This window comes from Oryctolagus cuniculus, chromosome 16 (assembly GCF_051225735.1).
Source record: "Oryctolagus cuniculus isolate XC-2025 breed Fujian yellow rabbit chromosome 16, ASM5122573v1, whole genome shotgun sequence".
Taxonomy (NCBI): Eukaryota; Metazoa; Chordata; class Mammalia; order Lagomorpha; family Leporidae; genus Oryctolagus; species Oryctolagus cuniculus.
Window position 1 is genome coordinate 91,766,479 of NC_142882.1, and position 20,219 is coordinate 91,786,697.

A 20,219-nucleotide genomic window follows, 5' to 3' on the forward strand; every position below is an offset into this window, starting at 1 on the left:
CTACCTGGGTTGATAACTGCTCTGACCCCTCGCTGAGGGCCCCTGATGCCAGGGACCAGGGTTTGCTTTTCCGTGAGTCTCAGACTGAGACATAGAACTGTCACAGGCAGAGCGGGTCTGCACCTGCAGACGGCCCCACATGGGCCAGAGGCCGCGCGGGAGCACTGTCAGACTGCACGTCCCCTGGCCAGCAGGCTTTGGGCCCAGGGAACATGTGGTCACCTCCCTGGGTCTCTGTGTGACCTCTCCCTGGGTGTGCAGTCAGGAAGGCCAGCCTGGCAGAGGCGCCATGCACAGGCCAGGGCTGGGCAGGAGCCATGGCCACACCTTGCACTTGTTGGTTGGACATTAGTCTGTTCTTTGGGAGGCTCTGTGGTAAGTGCACCATTAGCCCCGTGTGCGTGTGTGCGTGTGCGTGTGCGTGTGCACAGCACGCATAAGTGCATACATGTGCAGCTGCGGTGAGCTCATGTTTTCTGGTGCCTCGCAAGCATCCTGAACACAGCTGGTGCCACACGTTCACCATACACGGGTCTCAAAGCTGCCTTCTGACTCGCTAACCGTCAGGAGGGCAAACTCCGGGAGTCCCTCTGAGTCCCCGTGTTCCCACTATGCAAATGATGACGGCGTGTTCTTCGTGGGAGAGGGATCAGGGTTCGAGGCTGTGGATGGGCTGCACTCCCTGAGCCTCTGCCTCTCTAAAGCGCCCCACGAGGGCACCACGGGGCCTCGTGTAGAATTCAGGAAAGGACGGGAGATTGCGCGTTTTGCCCCTCGCTGCTGCCTCTGGTCGCCTGGCCACACGGAATAACACCGGTTCCTTCTGCAGAACTTGGGGCTGAGCAGGAACACGGATGGCACAGGAAGCAGGGTGACTCCCTGTGAATTCTGCTTTATCATGGGAAGGGGGACCGCATGGTGGCCACAGCCGTGCTGGGTTTTGTAGGCTGTAAGTTTAGGGAAGCACACTTAGGATGGTAAGAATGGGTTGGTTTGAATCACACCGGGGAGGACTGATCCTGGTGAGAAGCGGCTGACTTTGAGGGGTGGTGGTGTGGGGGTGGAAGGCATTCTGACGCACACTTTGGGCAAGGCCAGACGGCCAGACGCAGCTCAACAAGCTGTATTCCATTCTCGTCCGAGCTCTGTATGCTCCTGTTTGCTGGTGAGCGTGCACCCCTCCCCACTGCCATGTTCATTGGTGTCCACTGTGTTCCAGGGGTCACTTGCCAGTCACGGCAGCGCCGGCCGCCTCATCGGCAGAGTCAGCATCCTTTTGGCGTGACACAGCTCACTTAATCCGAGAGCTTTATGCCAGGCCACCTGTCGTAATGTCCCCATTTTTAAAACAGCATTACTTGCCCTTTTTTTTAATAAAAAGATTTAATATTTAATTAATTTGAAAGGTGTAGTGACAGGGAGAGAAAGAGAGAAAGAGAGACTCCATCTGGTGGCTCAGGCGGAAGTCAAGAGCCTAGAACTCCACCTGGGTCTCCCAGGGGGCTGTGGGGGACTCGAGTACTTGAGCCATCGCCTGCTGCTTCCCAGGTTCAATGACCAGGAGCTGGATGGGAAGCAGAGCATCGGGCGTTCAGACAGCACTCCGAGATGCGATGCAGGCATCCCAAGTGTGGGGGAACCTCTGGCCCCAACGCCTGCCCCAGGAGGTGGTGGCACCCCCATCACATGGGGCTAGTGAGGGTGCAAAGTTGAAAGATAGCATTGGAGCTTCGGAAGCAACAGACGGCGAAGGGTTCTGGGCACCAGCCGTTTCCTTGACACAAGTGACTGCAGGCCATCACGCACATCTGAACCTAGGGAGGTGGCTTGATGATAGCTTGGTTTGATGGATGCATGGTCTGGACTGTGTCTGTTACATTTGCATGATTAGGAAGTGGGCTGAATGGATGAAAAGTAAAGGTTTGTTAGGAAATAAGTGAGCCAGTCACTGCAAGGAACAGCTTTTAAAGTATCGCCCCATTATCCCAATATTTTATTTTTTCATGGGAAAAACAGGAGGGGCGTGGTCAGATAAGTCTGGAAAACGCTGGTGCCCGCAGAGTCCCATAAACGAACCGTTTCCCTCAGAGTCCTGCGCGCGTGAAAGCTACAGCCGCTCGGGTTCTTCGCTTCTTGTAATCTTTAGGGAAGCCCGCCCAGTGGCTGTGATTCAGCAACCATGCCCTGCACAGAACTCTGGTCACCAGAGAGAAACACGTGTGTGTGTGTGTGTGTGCAACACATGTGTGCATGCACAGAGCTTCCCGGGCCTTCCGAAGGCGGCACACACCAGGAAAGTGTGCCTGGGAAACGGTCAGAACCTGCAGACTTGAGGCCATGACAGCAGGTCCAGGAGCAGCCGATGAGGGACACCCACGGGAATCAGTAGCTCCTTTTTAGATTCCAAGAGAAAACCGTAACTTCCCCCCACGCAGCGTGTCCCCAAAACATTCGCTAACTCCCTGTGAGTGTTTCCTGCGGAAAAGCAGAGTGAAGAACATTGGCGTCGCCAGCTGCTGTGACTTGGCAATATTTGCGTCGCAGGACACGCCCGGCTCGCGCTGAGGCCTTGGGCTGCACAGTTCTAGAACGTTTAGGGGCTTGATGCGTGAGAGGCAGCTCCAGCCTCGCTGTGCCCTCCTGCCGGCAGCCGAGCCTCCTGGGACGCTGCCTGTGTGAGTCATTGGTCCGCTCCGTGACAGCTGTCAGTGCAGAGCCGGAACGGCACAGTGGTTTTGAGCAATGGCATGGACTTTTTAAAACGATGCTTTCCTTTAAACTTTTCTGTGTATCTCTGACAGAATTACAACCCAGCTTTCTTTTTGCCTTCTTTATTGCAGCTACATATGGGGCTGATGGCTTTAGGGATTTTCATGCACTAATTCCCAAATGTTTCTCTCGTAAGTATATGCTTTGCTTCTACAGTCAGAAATGTGCATGCGTTTCATACTGAGTTCCATCGTGTAAATGTTGTGAATGCATGTTCTTTCATTAACACTTGACTTTACGATCGAAAAAATGACATAAGTAAGACATCTGCCGCTGCGTTCACTGAACATCCACCATCAGAGACGTCACTGGCACCGAAGTGCAGAGTGGGGCTCAGAGGGTTTGGGTGTGCTCCAGGGAGCTGGCAGAGGGGTCGGAGGCAGGGCAGAAGCAAGGACGTGCTAGCGGGACCCCCGCCCCACCAGCGCTGGTGAGCCGCTTGTTATGAATGTCGGCATTGTCTCCTTTTTCTTGTGCCGATAACACGGCCACAGCTTGCTGTCCCCGCCCAGCACCCCGGCAGGTTTAAAGATGGTTGTCACGGCGTGTGGCACAGGAGGAAGAAGCAGCTTTCTCTGCTGGCCTGGACGCTTCATTTCAGAACCGAGAAGGAGTAACTGCGGGCTTCTGGCCACGGCACCGTGTGTGCGCAGGCACGCGGCGAACACCCCGGGCGGCGGCCCTTGCGCCGTCTGAGCTGTTTAGCCAAACACGGCTTTTGATTTCATTGGCCTTGTTCGGGGATCGAGAGCTGATAAATACATTTGGTCACCACCCTTGAAAGGAGAGAATGCACTGTGTGTTCCAAAAGTGGACAGAATCGAAGTGACGATTTGTGGGCCCCCACGTTCAGAGGCTGCGTCAGTGAATTCTCCGCTGCTGCAAAGCCACACGGGACGAGGCTGGGCTCCGCCCTGCAGCAGGCGCGAGGGCAGAGGGCGGCTCCCAGCGCCCGGCTCCCACACTCTGTTTGCGTCTCTAACACTGGGCAGCTCTCATCTTAAGAGAGTAATGCGCCAGTGTGGGGTCTTGCTGTTCTGATGGCCCTCAAGTCCACTGTGTGTGTGTGTGTGCCCACGTCCATAAGTGTGGGTAGCATGTGGGTAACATGTGTGGGCAACGTCTCCATGTCCTGGGAGAGGGGTGGTGCTGACGGGAGGTGACGCATCGCGTGGCCGAAGCGCTCAGCAGAGTGGAGCGTGGGAGACAGAGGAGGCGTGGGAAAAGCAGAGCCTGGGCCAGGGGCTCTGCAGTGAGCAGATCGTGTGGGGAAGGCGTCGGCGCGCAGGAGCGGCGGCACGCGGAGCCCCTCTGACACACTTCCTGCCCCGCCTCCCACCCCAACGTGCTCCTGGACCCCACAGCCACCAAACCGCTCTGGGCGTGTGCCCACCCGGTGGTCCCTGCAGAAGTGGCCTTCCCAGTGCCTCTTTTCTTGCTCCTGGGAGACTAACAACCCGGCCTCCTGCAGCCCTGCTGCCACCGTGTCCCAGCTGAGCCCAGGACCCCAGGAGGATGCTGCATCCAGACCCCGGCCCCTGCTCCCCCAGCTGCACTCCACCTAGAAGCCCAATGCCTCGTGCAAGGGCGAGGCTCCTGACTACATCCACAGCCAAAACCCTGCCTCGCAGAGGATCCTGAGGGGCAGATGGTTCCATTAGCCTGTAAAATCCTCAGCGGCCCCATCAGTCTCTTGGAGGTGACACTAACGCATCTACAGGAGAGTGATTCCAAGTGTGTGGAGAACAGAAGTTAAAGATAAATCTATTTGGGTGCAAAACATATTGAAATGCGTACATGATTTTTCATAATTCACATTTTCTGTGTCCCTGATAGGCGTGGGTTTTGAGATTTTTTGCACCACAATAAACTTATCTGGTGACTCCGTTTTCCATGAACTTTGGAAGTGCCTGTGTGTCTCTTTCCCCTTCTTTTCAAATTTTCACTGAGTTGCCGTGACTCAAGATAGAGCTTCAGTCCTTTTATTCTGCCCGATTTTTACTGGGTTTCACCAGTATTGCAAGAATATTTCTGTCTCTTTCCATCTAAAATCGCGATCATTTCAAACTCACACGGAACTAAAGGCAGGCTGAAGCGACTGTTCCGGAAGATCGCGGCCTGGGAACGTGCATGCCGACTGCCAAGCCTTGGCCTTTCCCGCAAGCAGAAGGCCTCCCAGGAAGGAAGGGAAAGTGGCGAGGAGAGGGGCCCACTCGTGGGGCGGGGACTGTGGTGTCCACGCCGCCCGTGCGTTAACACACTTCAATTATGCACGAGCGCAGGCGATGCTGGCAGCAGACCCGGCCTCTTGGCTCGAGGCCCCTCCCAGTCCCTCGACCCCCAGGCTCTGCAGTTCTGGACCCGTCTGGTGCCGAGGTCCACCGGCCCTCCGAGCGTGGGGCCTCTGCCGGCTGCTGGGTGGCTGATAGAAAGAAGCCTTCACGGGGCAACAACAGCGGATCGTGAGCGTTCCCGACTTCAAGCAGGATCTCGGAAGGGAAGGGCGTCTGGTTAACACAAGCCACGTTTCTGGAGAGACTCGGGGAGGCCCCGGGCACCACCGCTCCGCCAGGCCTGAGCCAGGCTTTCCCAGGAAGGACATCCCACTCTGTACTCTGTGTTCTATATTTAATCAGCTCAATTAAGCGCTTTGCTGAGCTTCACAGTGCTCTAGGTAGTGTAGCAGGTTTACAAAATATTCATGAGTAGTGTATCTTTCTAAATTTTATTTATTTATTTGAGAGACAGAGAGCTCCCGTACCCTCACTCACCCCCTAAATGCCTGCCACGGCCAAGACCGAAGCTGGAGGCTTAGCGCCCACTCCTGGTCTCTCCCATGGGTGGCAGGAGCCCCCCTGCTGGCGCCGCCGCAGCTGCCTCCCAGGGTGTCTGAGCGGGCACGGGGCTTGGGCACCATAACCGCTACCGCAGTCCCAAGGCCAGGCGCATGGAGGAGGTCGGGTGGCTCAGGAAGGCAGGGAAGGGCACAGCCGAGCAGCTCGCGCCCCTGCTGGCCTTCCACGGAGACCCCGCCCCGGGAACGGACCAGCATCCCCGTGGACACGGGTCGGGCAGAGTGACTTGAGCTGTGCGGTGGAAAGTGCAGTGAGCATGAAGAGAAAAACAGAAGCATTGGGTGGTGTCCCCAGCAGAACAAAGCAGGGGCCTGGGTGTCTCTTCGGGGGTATTCGAGAATGGAGCTGCCTGGAGGTGGGCCGTCCCCTGTCCCTCCTGCTCCCTTTGTTGAAGCACCCGATGTCACTGTCTCCTGCAGGATCGTGGATTTCACACCAAAGGGTCCACAGAGGACGTGCAGGCCTGCTGAGCCTCGGGTGCTCCTGCCATCACCGGCCACACCCCGCCTGCTCCGTTTCCGAGGGAAAGGAAAGCCCTGTAGAGACGGGCACTGTCTTCCTGCCCCTTGAGTGGCAGCTGTGCTGGGGTGTCCCCACAGGTGGGAGATAGGGCTCCAGCCCTCCTGGCCGGGCCCCGCCTCTATGCAGAGGTGCACGGGGCTGGCTGCACGCTGGCTCGCAGAAGGGCCCTCTTCTAGCGTGCGTCCCCTACGCCTCTCCTCGCACCTCCCTTTGGGCTTCAGATGCCGAGCAGAGGAGTCTTGATCCTGCCGGGCCCTGACCTGTGAGGGGTCCCTGCTGCTCTGCAGGCAGCCTCCCTGCTGGTTACACGCAGGACCCCAGGGCCGCCCCGGGCAGCAGCCCCAGACACCCTGTCCACGCCCCGTGGTGGGAGCCACAGCCCTCTCATCTTGAGCTTGTGCGTTTGAAATGTGCCTGGAGTTTCACCGGCTCGCACCAGCGTGTCCGCGTCTGCACTTCTGCCGTGGCTCGCAGCCCTGACCCCAGCCGGCCACGACATGATTAGCTCATTGCTGAGGTCTTTCCTGACTGAGGCGAGAAGCCCCCACCCCCACCTTCACAGGCAGCCTGGTCAGCTCTCGCTCTCTTCTGTGTAGCTGGCCCCGTTGGCAGCTGTCGGCACAGCTGTGAGGACCGTTCCGCTCTTTGGAGGAAATCGGCTTCCATCCCCAGACTCACTTGTCCTGGCCATCGCCCCCGCCACACTCCCAACTCTTCAGAGGTCTTGGCCTTGGCCTTGGCCTCATCCTAGTGATCTGGGCCACCGTCTTCCCCCCTCTCTTCAGCCTCCTGGGCCGCCACAGCATCCTTGATCTCATTCTTGGAGCCTCAGCTCTTCGGTGCTGAGAACGCCCACTGCTGCTCTTACAGATCCGTGCAGCACCTGTTGTGTATAGGAGAGGTTTCCAGAAAGTTCGCAGAAGCTGCAGATCATGAAAAACGTCCTTGTCAATTTCCAGGTTTTTTTGGTAGCAACATAAACTTATCTTTGAATTCCATTTTCCATGAGCTTTTTGAAGCAATCTCTGTTTTTGACCCCATCCATCTTGTGTGACCCCATCCATCTCTCCCTAAAGCTGCGCTGGGATATCCACTTGGGTCTCGGGAGAAGATGTGCTGTGTGTCCCTGGTGCCCCTCCCTCGCGACGCCTGCCAGGGCACGCGCCACATTGCCGCACAAGTGCCTGTTGTGGTTAGCAGTGCTGGAGCACGGTCAACGTCCAGGAGGTGCTCCTGGGGATTGGTGGAGTAAGTTCTAGCTCGGTGTCTGAGTTGATGAAACCAAGGCTTTTGGGAAGCAGCCGAGGGACCATCCCAATGTCTGGTCTTCCGTGAGATGCCTTTCCCCAGCCCCAGGACCCTCGCTCGTGCCATCTCCCACCGGCCTCTGTGTTCGCTCCTTGGCTGGAGGGCTCGCCACCCCAGAAACAAGCCCAGGTGAAGGGTTGCACTGGGCTGTGCCTCGTTCCCTTGTTCTGGGGCAGGCTTGTCTTGGTCTGTGTCCTGTTCTGGTGCCGTCATGAGCACAGACAGCCTGGAAGCAACAGAGGTTCATTTCACTCGGCGCTGGGACGTCCGGCAGCACAGGGCCGGCACCAGGGAGGGCTTCGTGCTGCACCGGGGCGTGGTGAGGGTGCCGTTTCAGGGCTCTCTTCTTAGAAAGCCCCAGGGGCCATCGTGGGACCCCAGCCTCGTGACCTCATCTATGCTGATTACTGCCCAGAGACCTCCCTCCAGATGCCGGGCATCCATCCATCTGGGGCTGGGGTCTCCAACACGGGAGCCTGGGCGCCGTCACGCGGCAGTAAGGCTTGTGCACACACCTGCAAGCATGAACCCGGGCCGGATTCCCGAGAGCTCACCACCAGTGCTCCCTGCTGACCACGCCAGCCAGATCCGGGCAGCCGGGAGAGGAGACAGGAGGCTGAGACGCAGGGCGCCCCGAGTCTCTGTCATTACAGCCCTGGGGGGGAAGGGCACAGGCACAGCCCCCGGGCCTCTCAAGGCAGTGCCTGATGTGGAGCCCTGGGAAGGGACAGCCTCCAGGCCGAAGCCACCGTGCAGGCCGGGACACTGCTCCTGGGGACTGCCTTCCATTCCCCTCGTGGTCGCTGGGTTCTTGCTGAAGGGCTCCCGGGACCACGTGGGCAGTCTTCCCATGGGCACTGTGAGCGTGTGGCTGCTGCAGCCAGGCAGCCGGCGGCCTCCTCCCGAGCTGCCACTCCCTGAGCAGCTTGCCCAGGCTCTGTGTGCCTCAGCTTCCTCACCTGCAAAACGGGGTGATGAAGGGCCTCCCTCGGGGTGCTGTGAGGGCTCCACGGTGTGCGGTCAGAGGCTGGTGCCTGCATGAGGTCAGTGCAGTGAGCCTGGGGGCTGTGGGGGTGGGCGCCCTGGAGTGGCCACTTGCCAGCCGCAGTGCCGTCTGAGCCGGCTGCCACCTGCCTGCTGACCCACTGTGTGCTCACAGCTCTTCAGGGTCAGAGTACCTGTGCTGCCGATGAGAGGTCACCCGACTTAGCTCTCAGGGCTCCTAAAGGGGGGAGCTGAGCGTCCAGGTTTCGGTATCTGGACTGCAGGTCTCCAGATCAAGAGAGAGTCAGTGGATTGTACAAAGCCAGAGGGCTGTGACCATGAATGAGTGGTCGAGAGCACCCCAAAATCTCCCCCACGGCCTTGTGAAACCCGGCCTGCGGCCCCAGAAGCTCTGGTGGGGCCCAAGAATCTGCATTCGTGACATGGCCGTGCCGATGTTCTGACCGCTTCCCAGGAACCTGGCTCTGAGGAAGGCAGCGTAGTCTCCACGGTGCCCCTTGCTCACTCACTCTGCCTGGGCCAGAGCCGCTTGCTGCTGCTGCTGGTCTGTAAACCCTGGGGGCGCAGTTCTCCCGGCTTCACAGTGGACGGCCAGGCAGCACTCCCTGCTCAGTGAGTCAGTGAGGCCCAGGAGTGCCTCCTACCTTCCTGGGGAGGAAAGCCATGCAAATGGCAGCTTTGCCAGCCAGGCAGCGGGCAGCCGCCCTGAGCAGGCAGGTGCGTGCCCCTTCCCCGGCGGCCCCCGCCCACGGCTCGCTCTGCAGACCCTCCCGGGCCTCACGCACACCTCAGTGTCCCACCTGGCACCTCAGCACGCTGGGGAAACCGAGAAACGGCACCCAGGGCTCACCCACGGAATTGTCCCTGAGAAGGTGTTTCAGGAGTCGGGAAGGAAGCCACAGACAGAGCGCTGCGCGTGTTTGCGGAGTTCCGCCAGGGTTTAGCGAGAGTTAGGTGAACCCAGAGAGGTGGGTGCCGGCAGAGCGGAAGCTGCAGGCCAGATAAGCATTTTTAGGGGTTTTCCCGGGGAGTGGACCCTGTGCCCAGCACTCCCTTCCTGCAGCAGAGAGGGTGCGGGATTCAGCCCTGGGCTCCTGAGAGGACCCCACCAGGCTGGGGATCCAGTGGCCTCCGCGGCCTAGAGTGAGAGCCCAGCAATAGCTTCTTGTGCCCTCCCTGGGAGCGCTCCAGAGCCTGCCCCCGACCCCCGCTCCGGGCCGCCCTCCCCACTTCGATTGGTCGCTGTCATGTCGATTCGATTGTCCTTTTGCTGCTGTGCTGTTTTGTGCTTTTGTTTCCTGCAGTGACACTGAGCGGCCTCCTGTGTTGTGTCTTTCAGCCAGTAATGTTAAAGTAGAGACTCAGAGTGATGAAGAGAATGGGCGTGGCTGTGAAATGAATGGGGAAGAATGTGCGGAGGATTTACGAATGCTTGATGCGGCGGGAGAGAAAATGAATGGCTCCCACAGGGACCAAGGCGGCTCGGCTCTGTCGGGAGCTGGCGGCATCCGACTTCCGAACGGAAAACTAAAGTGTGATGTCTGTGGGATCATTTGCATCGGGCCCAATGTGCTCATGGTCCACAAGAGAAGCCACACGGGTAAGGCCTGGCGCCGCGTCCGCCGCCGCGTCCTCCGGGGCCTGGGAGAACGCCCTGTGCTCCTGCAGCCTCGTCCTTAGCATCTTTCCCACTCCCTGGCAGCCTGGGTGCTGCCCGCACTTGGCTGCAGCTGCACATAGGCGTGGCCGCCTCCATTCTGGAACGTGGGAAGGGCTTGGCGTGTACCAGCCGACTCTCTCCAGAAAGCTGGGGTGGGGGTGGGGGGTGTTGACAGCCTCCTGGCAGAGGCCTGATGTTGCACACGCTAAACAGTCTTCAGCCACGCCATCCATTTGGTCACGCCACGTGGCCGTGGCCCACCCTAAGCAAAACAAGACCAAACCAGACCTAGAGAGGCAGGTGCAGCTAAAGGGAGTCGCAGAAACCGGGAGTCAGGTGTGGACTTTAGGCGGACTCGGGCTCACGGGGCTCGGTGTGCAGGAATGGCAGCGCCCGGCGGGACAGCAGCAGAGCCTGGCTTTCAGGAAGGGCCAGACCCCATCTGCGAAGGCTCGCCTCTGACCAGTGAGGCTTCGGACGGGCTGTTTGGTTGCTGCTACAGTCCCTCACACATGAAATTCTTTGCCGAACCCCTGCCTTGAAAAGTTCACTGCAGTCAGGGGAGGAGTAGGAGAGTGGGATGCTGGGTGGCCTGGAGGAGGCGTGCCCGCGCCGTGGTGTTGGACGACCCGCCCCAGCTCGTCAGCACAGGAGCTGAGCCTGTGGCAGCCGGCAGGCTCTGCTCCTCCATGTGTCTCTTGTGGATGGAGTACCACGTGTGTCATGTCACCACTGCTGGTGGGACTCGCGTGTCTGAACAGTGTCCACACACACAGCTGACCTTGACCGCGGGCAGGAGGCCCCTGCACTCTTCTCTGACCATGTGGCTGCGTGGGGAACAGGCACCCTGAGCTGTTGCTGCTGTGGCCGTAAGACCAGCGTCTGCCTCTGCAGCACCCGGGGTGAACACAGACATGCTTTGGAGGCAGAGCAGAGTGTCTACTCGGAAACAGGACGCGGATGGCTTGAAAGCCATAGCCTTGCCTGCTTCCTAGGCGGGGCCAGACTTAGATCTATCAAGAATTGAGCGGGATTCAGGAAATTTGTTAAGCAAAAAGCTGAGTTATCAGGAAATGCAAATATTTAGAAGAGTTACAGAGAGAGGGGGAGAGAGAGACAGAGAGACAGAGATCTTCCATCAGCTGGTTCACTCCTCAAGTGGCCACATTGGCCAGGGCTTGGCCAGGCCAAAGCCAGGAGCCATGAACTTCAGCTCCCACCTGGGAGACAGGGGCCCAAGCCTCAGGCCATCACCCACTGCTTCTCCTCGGGTGCACTAGCAGGGAGCTGGGTGGGAAGTAGAGCGGCCAGGACTTGAACCCCAGTGCTCATGTGGGAAGCCAGCATTGCAGGCAGCGAGCAGCTTTACCCACTATGCCACAGCACCAGCCCCCCAAGGGGTTGTAATTTGTATATTTGAGTCAGGGTAGTTTCAAAATGGTACGTTCCATTTGTAATGTATCAGGGAGCCATAAATAAATCAATTTCCCATGGGCACTCCTCTTCAGTAAAAATCTACCTACTGAAATTAAGCAAACTCTGCTTCTCCTAATGGGCCCCTTAATCCTCAAATTACTCAGTGCGACAGCCCTGTCACTTGCAGCTCTAAGCAAAGCCGCCGTGCTCGTAATCCCAACTGCTCTGTCATGAGCTGGAAATTAACTCGAAGGCTGGGCCACCAAGACGGCCCTGCGGCTGCTGGGGGTCTGCAGATAATTCCTGATGAGGCGCTGCCTCACAAGTGAGTCACTTTCCTGCTAATTCATGTAAAGCCCGACTGTTCAGCGGAAATTCTCTTAAATAAATTTTTGATAAGTGAATCAAATTCCAGCATATTAAATTGCCAAAATACAATGACTGCTCACCTTGACAAAAGGAATAATTACCTTTAATGAATAACCCTGCCACGTGCAGATGTGCGGAGCGGCACCTGCTGGTTGCCAGTCCCCTCTCCCGCCATGCACGGCTGTGTGCCAGGTCCTCCCTGAGAGAAGAGGTAGCTCCCGAGTTAGGTGCACCCTCAGTTGTCTCGTGCCTGCCTTGCCCTTTATTTGAGCAAGAAATCCCACGGGCTGTCTTCACAGCACATTTGTCCCTGTGCATGCAAAGGTGACCTGGTCTGGCAGAGGAGGCTTGAACAGCCAGGTGCCATCGTGCTGGGCCCAGAGCCCAGGTAGAATGTGTTTGCAAAGGAGGCCTTGTGGGTTCTCTTTGCCACAGCCTCTAGAGCACAGCTTTGCCACCTTGAAAGGGCACCTGCGAGCCGTGGACAGCAGAGAGGGCCGTGTGGGACGGCCTTGAGGGCCATGGAACTCCCTGCTGGGCAGGCTGCCCGTGATGGGGTCAGCCTGGAGCGTCAGGGCTGCTGGCCTCTTCCTCAATGAGCACGGAGGTTCCCAGGGCCGAGTCGCAGGCAGTGACCCCCGCACTGCCTGCCCCAGGCTTTGCTGCTCAGCCAGGTGTGACAGCAGCGCCTTCCAGCCAGCATTCCAGGGTGGGCGGGGGGATCAGGCGGGAGCCTGGTGGGCAAGAGGCGAGAGAAGGAAAACTAGCCGTGCAAGTATGCGTAGCCTGCAGGAAGTCCACAGAGCACGCATGTTAGGCGGAAAGTCCAGGGATCACTTGCTACAAGTCCCGTGCGTGCTTCTCGGTGTTTTTCTTGCACTAGAATGAACTTCTCTTTTAATGCCATTTTCCATGAAGTTCGTACAACCCAGGAGAGCGGCTACATGTGGGCCCCCGCCCCCAGATGTAGCCCCCTCACCACAGCCCATGTGGAGAGCCACAGGGCAGGTTTTGCAGTCCAGACAAGTCATCTGCTCTGCTGGAACCCCCAAGGTGTGGAGTCCATGAAGACGCTCTTAACCGGTTACTGCTCTTTCTCTGGTCAGCCAAACCCCATCCAAAGAAGGTTTTGGGGAGGTACCGGCTGCTCCCTGGTGAGCCTCAGGACCCCTGCAGTGGCCTGCGGCTGTCACCGTGGTGCATTGCCCTGCCCACTGCAAAGCGGAGGCCGGAGTCCAAGGCGCCAGGACTGACACAGACTTGTCCTGCAATCTGGCCAGACTTGCTTGTCTGTAACCAGTTTTGATAAATTCTGTCTTCATGCTCGATTAGTCACTTGGGAACGTGGTTAGAGACCCTGGTCCCTAGGCCGTGCCTGTTCACGGCACCTCAGCACTGTGGTCACCTCGTGCTCTCCCCCAAGGAAAGCTGTGTTCTCCTGAAGAGGGGACGCATTTGCCAAACCGCAGCCAGGCGTCATCTGTGCACTGGGACTAAGGGAAGTGCTGACTGGCAGGGCCGGCGGGCCCAGTGACTCCCCAGCACGGACAGGGGCCTGCTCTCCGATGCCCCCGTATCCCTCGGCCAGGCCCAGACCAGGCGCACACACCACGTCATGGGGTGCAGGTCCCAGGGCTTTCTTCATCTCAGACTCGGAAACCCCAAGTTCCTTCCTAACGGTCCCGTGGAAGCCCCAGCTCCTCTGCCGTGGGTGGGAACACACTGGCCTAAAGGGCTTAGAATTTGAGAAAGCCACGTGCAGGGGCGTGCTCCCCACCCTGCGCCGGCCAGGGCAGGGCTTCCCTCCGGGAGCCGGGTGCTCGCTCCCTTCAGGTTCTCAACTTCTCCTTCTGGGCGGTCGTTCCATCTCTCCCTCCCTGCCTCACCCTCACCCTCTCTCTGTCTGTCTCTCTCCTGATTTGCCTGCTTAGGGACAGACAGGTAATGGAGAAGAAATTGAAAGGGAAAATGTAAATGAAAAGAAGTTATTATAACTGTTATAATGAAGTGCCTTTCATTTAAATATAAGAATGTAACGCTGAAATGAACTTGTGATCCTGAAATGCATTTTTAATGAGTTTCCTTTTTATTTTGCTGCTTCAGTGGCATATTTTAAAGACCCTTTGAAAAAAGCCACATTAAAAACCCCACCAAATGCCACAACACGCAAAATTGGATATTGGTTTATTCCAAAACTGCTGATCAGGAAGACTGGCTCTTCATCACAAAATGTTGCAGTCACTTTATTTAAATGAGTTTGAATTTGCATTGTGATGTGCCATTCTGATTTAGGGGAAAAAAATTAGATTTTCAGATCAAATTGACCCAGCCAGTGAAGCGTTAAGTTGCTGGCAGGTTCAGTGTGAAGCCTCGTGTTCTATCAAACCTGCAGCCGGTGGAAGTCACCGGCCCCGTGGGAAACGACTTCCTCGCCGCGGCGCGCGGCGCTCTCGCCTGTTCTCACACTGTCTTCCCCTCGTCCAGGCGAGCGGCCCTTCCAGTGCAACCAGTGTGGGGCCTCCTTCACCCAGAAGGGCAACCTGCTGCGCCACATCAAGCTGCACTCCGGGGAGAAGCCCTTCAAGTGCCACCTGTGCAACTACGCCTGCCGCCGCAGGGACGCGCTCACCGGCCACTTGCGCACGCACTCCGGTAGGTGCCCCGGGGCCCTGGGCGCGGTCGCTCTCCCTGCCGGCTGGCCTCCACCCAGTGCCATGGCGGCCACCACCCCATGTTCTACTTTCCCCACGGAGCCAGAGCCAGAGAAAAGAGGTGGGGAAATGTGCACCTGCACATGCACACAAATGCACTCATGTGTGCAGGCACCTGTGTGCACACAAGCACACACACACACAGGTATGTACACAAACACAGACAGGCACATACATACAGGTACATACACAAACACATAGACATGCACATGTGCAGGCACACACGTGCACACACATACAGGTACATGCATACAGGCACACACATGCAGGTACATACACAAACACATAGACATGCACATGTGCAGGCACACACGTGCACACACATACAGGTACATGCATACAGGCACACACATACAGGTACATACACAAACACATAGACATGCACATGTACAGGCACACACGTGCACACACATACAGGTACATACATGCAGGCACACGCATACACATATGCAGGTACATACACAAGCAGACGTGCACACACACAGGCACACATGCACACATAGGCACACATGTATACATACAGGCATGCACACACATACAGATACATACACAAACACATAGACATGCACTTGTACAGGCACACACGTGCACACACATACAGGCACACACATACAGGTACATACACAAGCACATAGACGTGCACACATAGGCACACACATGCACACATATATAGGCACACATGTATACATACAGGCACACACAGGCATGCACGCACATACAGATACATACACAAGCACATAGGCGTGCACACACAGATGCACACATATACAGGCACATGCATACATATTCAGGCACACACATACAGGCACACACAGGCATGCACACACATACAGGTATGTACACAAACACAAGCACACAGAGATGCACACACATGCAGGCACACACATGCGGGCACACGTGGGCACACACACAGGCTAAGAAGCCTCGTCTTAGGGCACACGTCTCAGAGGAGGCCTCTGTCCCTTGCATCAGGTAAGTGGGGTTTCAGTGGAGCATTTCGCTGGCTGCACGCTCGCCACTGCACCACCACTGCCAGTGGGGTCTCTGGCCCGTGGCACTGAGGGGGTTGTCCGGCCTTAACCGATCACACGAGTGACGGCCCCTGGAGGTGTCCTTGCAGAGGTGACACAAAGGTGATGGAGCCATCACCCAGCCTCGGGGGAGGAACCAGGCAGCAGCTGCCCATGGAGGCAGCACCCCCTTGGTGTGAGCAGAGGAGAGTGCACATGGATATCACGGTTTCGGTCCTGCAGCCATGGGCAGGCCCCCACCCCATTATGCTCAAGGCTACCACCAGTCACATGACGCCATCTCCCGGGGCGCCTGCTCACCCCAAGCAACCACAAAGATTGACACCCTGGCACTGCCCATCACTGGGGATGCCGACAGCAGGACACTTTGCAAGGCCTTGGGGGCTTCCTGTCATGGCCAGTCTGGGATCCGAGGCCCCTCCGAGCAGTGGCCCCTCCACCCCAAGTTGCAAGGGACAGGTGTTCTCTGGGAAGGGCTACCAGGGCTCAGGCCACCCTTGCCGATGGTGAGGAATGTCTGTCATGGCCGGGCTTCAGAGACCTTGCGTGTGCCCATCTCCCGGTGCCACATTAGCTGAGGGCATTGAGATGTGCGTTCTCCATGGGGGACAGGTGTGCGAAGCACCTCGTGTTCACAGGTGCGGCCAGCGCAGGGCACCTGCAGCAGTCAGCCTGGGGGGGAGGGGGCGTGGTCAAGAGGAGGGGCTCTGGGATGTGAGGAGGCGCGGCCCTGGCGCTGGCTTCGGAGGCACTCAGAAGGACCATGTGGTTCCACAGAGACCTGGACAGGGTGGCCGCACGTCTCGGCAGCTGTGCCCAGGAGCATGGTGCTCCCTCCTGGCCAGGCCCCTCAGGAAGATCACCCAGATGGCAGGGAGGGGAGGAGAGGAGCCTCAGGGCTGCGAGCCACCTGCCTCCTGCTGGGACACGTGGACACGTGGACACGTGGAGCAGGCGTCCAGGTGCTTCTCAGGACGTTAACGTGATTGGGGTGAGATTCCTAAAGTCTCCCCAGGAAGGGGCTGTACCCGGCCCAGGTAGTGCCGTGCAGACGGGGCAGGCTGTGCGCCACGCAGGCACGGGCACAGCGGACGGCGGAGCGGCACTGTGTCCGTGGGGAACACACAGGCGTTCTGAGGCTGATGCTGACCCCAGCATCCCCAGTTACTCTGATTTGCAGTAGAAATCGCTTCCCATCTAAGTCCTTAGAATTCGCAGCAGGGCCACCCTCTCCTGCCTCCTGGGAAGCGAGGAGCACGGGGCGCAGCACCTTTGTTCTGCTGCACCCGGGATTGCACTGTGCTCCGAGCAGGGTAATCCTGGAGTAGTCGGCCATGACAGGTGCAAAGGGGGCAGGGAGCCCCTGCGGGCCAGTGGGGGCTCCTGCTGTGACAGTGCCACTCGGGGGAACAGGGACGTGGTTTCCTGCAAGTGACTTCACTAGGGTGAGCTGACGACTTGCGCCTTTCTCGGGCAAACTCAGATGTGGCTACGCTCTGTTCCCTTGAGGAATGAGCACCCCTGACTCCTTTAACGGCCAGGGTCAGCTCAACCACAGAGCTCTCCCTGAGGCCCCAGACACAGGCACCTTCGTGGGGAGAGAGCTGGAGAAGCTGTGCCCCGCTGATAAGAGAGGGGCCGGGATCCCTTCCTTCCTGTGTCTCTGGGAGCCGCCGCTGCTTCCCCGCGTGTGGGGCCGAGCGTCGCACCTGCTTTAGGGCAGCTCTGAGCTCGGTGGTGTGCACACGGCCAGGGGCCGCTCTGACCATGGCCTTCGCTAACCTCAGCTCCTCCAGGAAAGGGCGGTACTCCAGGCATGGGAAATTTTAGGCAACGTTGCTGTTTCAACATTAGTTCCTGGGGTTGGGGTTCATCAGCTGCTACAGACAGAGAGAGGCCCCTCTCTTCCTGTTAAAGATGCAGAAGTCAGATTGTAGTGTTCTTGTCAGTCTTCTGAGACCGTACCTTCCGTTCACCCGAGGAGGAGCTTAACCACGGCAAACTTTGGTTAACTGGTTACCGGACATCCACGTGAATGGTTTTGACCTTTGTACAGTGCTTCGAAATATGTTAAATCAAGCAACATGCAGAGTAGCCGAAGGTTCTTGTCTCTGGGTGGGCATCTTGTTCTTCATGTGAAAGACTGAAGGTCCTCCCTCCATTTCCTCTCTTCTGGGGGAGTACATTGGCTTCGTTAGACGGACACCTGCTGTGGATTCCTCACTAGTCTTTTTCTGAAATACCACTCAGTGAAATCCAGGAAGAACTGAACTTGTCCTATAGAAGTGCATGACCCGGTAGAGTGGCCATCAGCCCTGTGTGGCATGTAAATTTTGATTTTTACAGTTAAAATTAAGCAAGTTGAGTCTCAGCCCTCAGTGGCACCGGCCGTTCTCTGAGTGCTCGGCCGCCACGTGTGCTTGGTGGCTGCCACGCTGAACAGCACGGGTGCAGAAAATCATCGCGGCTGGATGTTCTCGTGGACAGGGCCGGTCTCGAAGCTGCTCCGTGCCCAGGTTCTCCGCGGGAGGAAACGGGGCTGTGCCGTAGGAAATGCACCGTGTATTTGTGTCTCATCTCGTGCATCCTTTCACGAAGCATCCGCACGTTACACGTCTTGAGAGTCAGGTGTACCCACACTTTCCTAGGGCCTCCATCATCCGCGAGCACCCTGGAGGGGAGCTCACTCTGGTTACAGCCGACCTGGTGCCAGTGTCGCGCCAGACCCGGCCCAGCCTGCCCTGGAGGTGAGCCCCCGGGCTGCCCAGCGGCACAGGGCCCTTCACGTCCCTGTCCAGCCTGCGACACTGCAATGCCTCACCCCCTCCAGGAGCTTAAGGAGGAGAGAATCCAGCCGTCCCACAGTAGGCAAACCCAAGCGAGACAAGAGTCGCTGAGTTTTTGGTACAATCGGGGTCTCCTGGGCATTGAGATTTTTCAATGCGGTGATTTTGACTGGCACCATAATGCTTTTGGTTCTCAAGAATGATTTTTTTTTTACTTTTTTGGTAAAAACTGTATTGCATGCATTCCCGTCAGACACCGGCCGACATGTACTCAATTGTGTTTTCTGCAGTTGGTAAACCTCACAAATGTGGATATTGTGGCCGAAGCTATAAGCAGCGAAGCTCTTTAGAGGAACATAAAGAGCGTTGCCACAACTACTTGGAAAGCATGGGCCTTCCAGGCACGCTGTACCCAGGTAAGAGCAAAGCAGGGAGGCGGGCCTGGAGGACCCCATGCCCGCGGGGCACGGGGCGGCCGGCAGGCAGCGGCAGGGGCGGCGCCTCGGGCTGCGCCCGCCAGCCTGGCCAGCGAGGGACCGTGGCACACTGTGCCCCTGCTTTCCGAGTCCCTGTCCGACCAGGGAGCTGGACTTCAGAACCCTCTTCAACCCCAGAGAAACCGCTGGACGGCAGGGACGTCCACAGTTTTTGGTTTGTTTTTCTGGGTGTTGGTGGTGCTTTTTAGCCCCAGCCCTAGGGTAGTGATTGCTTGTGCTCAGTTAGCAAAATAAGAGGTGAAATCTGGTTCAAAAACCATTTTTTTTTTCATGAGGCTGATTAAATAAGAACTTCCACGCTGTGCTTGGGATCCTGGGTTCAGGCCTAGGACAGAGTATCTTCCCGGGGCATGAGGAGGAAGGGGCTAGGAAGACCCCTCGGTCCCAGCATGGAGGCCATCAGAGGACAGAAGTGCAGGTGGCCACACTCCATTGCACATTGCATAAGAGCTCGTGCTGGACAGAGCGAGGTGCTGGGCAGACGAGAGTCCTGGAGCAGGGGTGACGGCAGGAGGCCGTGCCATCAGAGGCACCTTCCTAGCCTCCAGCGACAGAGGCATTGCCGTGTGCAGCAGCTGAGGCTACTCCTGCCGCTGCCGCCCCAGCGCGCTCTTCCCTGGGCTCTGGGCTAGGAACCAAGCTAATGCTGAGCCTCACTCGACATCCTGGCTTGGAGCACTGGGTCCTAAAGGAGACGCCACTGGACATTGACGGCAGGCGACAGCAGAGACAGGAACGGTCAGCATGAAGTCCTGATGCAGACTTGGACTAGTCTTGGCTCAGGGAGGCAGCACACAGCATGGCATGGCGAGAGCTCCGCCTTCTTGGCCTGGCCCCCGCCCCGGCCCATCGGCTGCGGAGCTGGAGCTGATCAGTCAGCTGGCGAGGCCTGACTCTGCTCGCCTGTGTATCGGGGAGGTTCTGAAAGCGATCGCTTAGCTGCCTTCACCACCTGGGTCAGGGATGGAAAGGTGTCCGGGTGAGAGACGCAGAGGAACTGCAGGTTACAGCCAGAGCGGAGCTGAGTTCACAGCGGGCAGTTTGCAGCCAGGCTCAGGTAGGAGAGGAAGGCATGGGGGGATGCTTTTGTTCCTTTAAAAAAAGTCAATATGCAGATATTGTGTTTTCCTGTAAAAAATAAACTAATAAGGCTCCTGATGATGTAATTTACATATTAATGATTAATAAGCATTTGAATTTTTCAACATTCATCCAAGACATGTTGTCTATAGTGCTAAGCCCCGGGAATACCCTCAGCTGGTTTGCCATGGGGTTGAGAAGCTGGAGTGA

The 20,219-nt window shown here is 57.6% G+C and overlaps 1 protein-coding gene across 15 annotated transcripts in view; it reads left to right on the forward strand.

Annotated features, from left to right (window-relative positions):
* The window catches only part of IKZF1 (IKAROS family zinc finger 1), a 95,189-nt gene that overhangs the window by 58,423 nt on the left and 16,547 nt on the right, over nt 1-20,219 (forward strand). For 6 of the 15 annotated variants that reach the window (XM_070059459.2, XM_051853170.3, XM_008248422.5 and 3 more), the window contains exons 4-6: nt 9,799-10,059; nt 14,389-14,556; nt 18,723-18,848. In XM_070059459.2, coding sequence (XP_069915560.1) covers nt 9,799-10,059; nt 14,389-14,556; nt 18,723-18,848 — 555 coding nt within the window. Of the gene's footprint in view, nt 1-2,840; nt 2,901-9,798; nt 10,060-14,388; nt 14,557-18,722; nt 18,849-20,219 lie in introns of all 15 variants that reach the window. The other 9 variants (XM_070059463.2, XM_070059462.2, XM_089315979.1 and 6 more) reach the window with 4 other exon arrangements.